The sequence below is a fragment of the Scylla paramamosain genome, chromosome 21, assembly GCF_035594125.1.
Source record: "Scylla paramamosain isolate STU-SP2022 chromosome 21, ASM3559412v1, whole genome shotgun sequence".
Lineage (NCBI taxonomy): Eukaryota > Metazoa > Arthropoda > Malacostraca > Decapoda > Portunidae > Scylla > Scylla paramamosain.
The window spans coordinates 18360767-18365766 of NC_087171.1; the positions used below are offsets into that span (position 1 = coordinate 18360767).

The 5000-nt window shown below is 46.5% G+C and overlaps 1 protein-coding gene and 1 long non-coding RNA gene across 2 annotated transcripts in view; one reads left to right on the forward strand and one right to left on the reverse strand.

Moving 5' to 3' along the window:
- The window catches only part of LOC135111161 (uncharacterized), a 220426-nt gene that overhangs the window by 93124 nt on the left and 122302 nt on the right, over positions 1–5000 (reverse strand). The window lies entirely within an intron of this gene.
- The window catches only part of LOC135111160 (T-box transcription factor TBX20-like), a 105875-nt gene that overhangs the window by 87994 nt on the left and 12881 nt on the right, over positions 1–5000 (forward strand). Inside the window, exon 5 of the mRNA XM_064024188.1 lies at positions 1263–1501. Coding sequence (XP_063880258.1) covers positions 1263–1501 — 239 coding nt within the window. The remainder of the gene's footprint in view (positions 1–1262; positions 1502–5000) is intronic.

Here is a 5000-nt window from a genome sequence, read left to right on the forward strand (position 1 = left end):
TGTGTGTGTGTGTGTGTGTGTGTGTGTGTGTGTGTGTGTGTGTGTGTGTGTGTGTGTGTGTGTGTGTGTGTGTGTGTGTGTGTGTGTGTTAGGGTGGGTGCGTGGGAGGAGGAGGAGGAGGAGGAGGAGGAGGAGGAGGAGGAGGAGGAGGAGGAGGAGGAGGAGGAGGAGGAGGAGGAGGAGGAGGGCTATATTTTTCTCGACAGTCGCGAACATAACATGCCAATGGTTAAAGAATCTCTCTCTCTCTCTCTCTCTCTCTCTCTCTCTCTCTCTCTCTCTCTCTCTCTCTCTCTCTCTCATTACCATCAACACTCAACTCAAAACACTATACATTATTATTATTATCATTATTATTATCCCAGTCATTCCAACTTTATTCCTTCCTTCAATCTACCCTGACCATCCATTCACTCTCTCCCTTCTTTCCTCCCGCTCTTTCTCTCCTGTCTTATCACCTCTCCTCCTCTTCTTCTCTCGGCGTGATTGATTACTGCACTCCTCTTCGTCTTCTCCTTCACTCATTCACTCAAATATTAAGTGGAATGTCGAGAAATTATGAAAATAGACTCGCTGGAAGAGTAAGAGTATAATACATATGTGTTTGAATTTGTGATGATATTGTTACTTTCCTTCTCTCCTTTTCTCCTTCATATTGAGCTGGATTTTCATTTCCCTTCTTCCGGTGAATTCCTAAGTGTGCTGTTTAACTAGGTCGATTAAAACGCTGTATGCAGATGGCGTAGTTATTGAATTGTTAAAGTTTATTCTGGAAATGTTTTGTTATTCAGGTTCAGTCTCTCTCTCTCTCTCTCTCTCTCTCTCTCTCTCTCTCTCTCTCTCTCTCTCTCTCTCTCTCTCTCTCTCTCTCTCTCTCCGTTCAATTAATTTCTAACCCATTCATATTTTTTTCTTCTTTTTTACGTAATTTCTTCATACTGTCCTTTTATTCAATTTTCACTATTCCTTCTCTTACACTATATTACACCATATTGTTCATAACTCATCACTGTTTTTATTTCTAACCTTCCCTGTCTCTCTCTCTCTCTCTCACTTTCTTTCTGTCAAAACGTCCTATATATTCACATTTCCTTATACCCTCTGACACATCAACCTATTCACCTTCCCAGCATCGACATCAGTACCACACCTGACCTAACATTCCCTTCCTTTTTCTCACCTCCAAGTGCCTTTTTTTATTTACTTTGGTTATCCATACCCCACCTGATCTAACCTCCCCTTGTTTCTCTTCCTCTCAACAGATCGTGCTAAACTCCATGCACCGCTACCAGCCGAGGATCCACCTGGTGCGTCTCAAGGAGGGCTTCTCGGGGCCCATCAGTGACCTGGAGCAAGAGGACTACCGCACCTACATGTTCCCTCAGACAGTGTTCACCGCAGTCACCGCCTACCAGAACCAACTCATCACCAAACTTAAGATCGATAGCAACCCGTTCGCTAAGGGCTTCAGGGATTCTTCGCGTCTCACTGACTTCGAGAGGTGAGTCTTGGCGTTATGGTTGTGTGTTTGGTGTGGAGTGAGTCTTGGGGTTTGTTTCGTGAAGGAGTGAGTCAAAAGGAGTTTTGTTTGGTGAGGTGAAAGGGTCTTGGTGTCTTGTTTGGTGAAGGAGTGAGTCTTGTCTTGAGGTTTTATTTGGTGAAGAAGTCTTGAGTTTTATTTGGTATGAGAACGGGATGGGTGAGTTAGTGAAGGTGTGACAGTTACTGGATGCGTGGCTAAGAGTGTGTGTGTGTGTGTGTGTGTGTGTGTGTGTGTGTGTTTCAGTGAGTCAGTGATAAGGTCAAGATGAGTCAGAATGTTGAGTGAATGTGTGAGTGAGTGTCTTAGTAATGGGTATACTCGTAGATACAATATGAATACAGAACACACAGAAACAATAGCTGATATAATACACTAGCTACTCTACTCTGTTCCTCGTCCTGGGAGGTGAACGAATCAGAAAGAGAGAGTGAGAGTGAGAGAGAACATAGTGTCAAAACTTTTAATTCTTCTATCTCTCCTCTCTCTTTCTCTTTCTCTTTTAACATTCCGTATGCACATTTTTCCTTTCTTAGAAGTATCTCCGTCTTGATTATAATTTGAGGGGATAAGTTTATATTAAGAGCTTCACTTTGGCTGCATCCATCATCCCCGGCTGAAAGGTATAAACATAGACCTCGGGCCGGGGAGGAGGAGGAGGAGGAGGAGGAGGAGGAGGAGGAGAGGAAGATGATGAGGGAGAGTTCATTTACTTATGTTCGAAAGCCACACACACACACACACACACACACACACACACACACACACACACACACACACACACACACACACACACACACAAGAAGAGGGACGGACATAGGGACAGTCGTGAAGAGCATAAATATCAAATGAGCTGAGTGATTGGCCACTTAAGTATTAAATGACCCTGGGTATTGTCTCACTGAAAATTTCGACATGGGCCGTGATTGGCTACCTGGCGGAGGTGTGCTTAAGACGCGTTCCGTAATACGTCCCTTAAGCAGATAATTAGAATCACCGGCGCAGTCATTAGGGCTTGGTCGACGCGCCGCCCCTAACCACTCTTGGGTCGCCTTGGTTGGGGTTCCGACAGTCGTGTTTTTTTTTTTCTCTCTCTCTCTCTCACAGGTTCTCTAGCGACTGTGGGCCTTAGAGCGTGTTCAGATAAAGGTCATGTACCGCCAGGGTGTTCTAGGGAACCTTGGGCCTTGGCGGCGAGGGACACAAGGGGCAGAGTGGCGGGGTCCTCCGCATTTTACGCCGCATAGCTCTCCTCTGCTTTATTAATTTTTTTTGCCTCATACGTGGTCCGTAAAATTGGTAATGATAATCTCTCGAGAGGTACACACGGGCCGGAGCTCATGCAAGGTGGGCCACTCTCTCTCTCTCTCTCTCTCTATGTGTGTGTGTGTGTGTGTGTGTGTGTGTGTGCCTCAGCCCTTCTTCCATGTTTGTCGTGCACTCTCTCTCTCTCTCTCTCTCTCTCTCTCTCTCTCTCTCTCTCTCTCTCTCTCTCTCTCTCTGGATAGTAATCACGTGTATTCAAATCATCTCTACTTCCTTTTTACGATTACTATGTTTCCCTGACATCCCACGTTCATAATTTGCCTTCAGCTCCTCATTTTCACAATAAAGAGAACCTGCACCGCCTCCTTCCCCGCCACTCTTTCCCCCTTCACCACCACCACCACTACCGCCGCCACGACCACCACCATCACAGCCTCCTCACTAAGATCCCTGGAATGTAAAACTGTGAGGCGTTGAAAGAATACTGTGGGATATAATAAGGGTATAGAAGATGGTAAGAATAGGATGGTGGTTAGTTTTCGTCTCTCTCTCTCTCTCTCTCTCTCTCTCTCTCTCTCTCTCTCTCTCTCTCTCTCTCTCTCTCTCTCTCTGAAGATAAAACAGTCAAGGTTAATAATTCCATCTATTCTCAAACCTTTATATTACACACACACACACACACACACACACACACACACACACACACACACACACACACACACACACACACACACACACACACACACACACACGAGAGAGAGAGAAAAAAAAAGGAGACAGAGAAAGAAAGAAAGAAAAAAGAAAGAAAGAAAGAAAGAAAGAGACAAAGACAAAACCCCACAGCTAACCACACGAACTCAACACACGAACAAAGAGAAGAACAAGAGAGAGAGAGAGAGAGAGAGAGAGAGAGAGAGAGAGAGAGAGAGAGAGAGAGAGAGAGAGAGAGAGAGAGAGAGAGAGAGAGAGAGAGAGAGAGAGAGTGAGAAAAAAAACATTAGAAAAGACTCAACTCATCCCCCTTTAGAGTGAGGCTGCGGCGGGAGGGCGTGAGTTTATTTTACGATTTCCTGGGTATTAGGAGCAGCGGGCGGGTCACTTTGGCGCGATGATCGAGCACGCCCCATGCTTTATTAGACAAGAGGGGAGGCTTTATTGAGCGTCGCTGGCTATTTTATTGAAGGTGACGGGGCCCTGAGACGACCGGGGAGGGGGGAGAGCTGGAAGGGAGAGCTGAAGAGTGGGTGAGGGTAAAGGGAGGTAAAGGAAGGTGAGGGAAGGTGAGGGGAGGTTAAGAGAAGTGATCATTCAAGGTAAGGAGATAGAAGGGGAAGGTAAAGATGATATAAATGTTATGTTGATGAAGGGAATGAGAAGGGAGGTTGTGAAAGGTATGGAAGATAGGGAGAGGAAAGGAAAGGAAGGGTAGGAAGTGGTGGTGAAGAGAAAGAAGGAATGAGATAGTGATAACTGTGTGTGTTCGCTCGCCCGTGACTGACCATACAGTTAACACGAAAGAATTAGACAAGGAAAAGAAAGAAAAGAAACCAGACAACAACCACAACAACAAAAGTTAAATCACGTAACACACAAACGGACCAGAACAAGGAGAACGATAGACTGAGAAAACACGAACACACATACACACACACACACAAACCACCTCCCAGTGTTTAGACCGCAAGTGTATAAACTCTGGGAGAACCAAACTGACCCGACATTTACCACACCCTGGCCGTGGCCGCGACAGGTCCTATCCCACTAGGGTGTTTAGTGGTCAATTTCGGCCCATTAGCCGCTCGCACATGGCTCTTAGCGGCCCGCCCAACTCGGCCCACTGTTGCCCGTCGCCTAGGGTGGGTATTATGGGTGTAAAAATTGAGTATAGGGTGTAAGGTGAGAGTGGCTGTGGTTGGCACCTCAGACGGAGTGACGCAGCCGCCGCCCCTCTGACAGCCTGACAAAGGGGAGGTGAGGGGAGAAAGAGGGAGGTGAGGGGAGGGGAAGAGGTGGTGTTTGTCCACGGTACCATCGCCTCCTCCTCCTCCTCCTCCTCTTCTCTGCCTCCTCCCGTTCCTTATGGTCAGTATCAAGGTATCAGGGTGTCCTTCACTTACAAATATACAGTCTTCAGCCACTCTGAGCCTGTATGAGTGAGTGAGTCGAAGAACTAATGATGATTACTAGAGAAGGG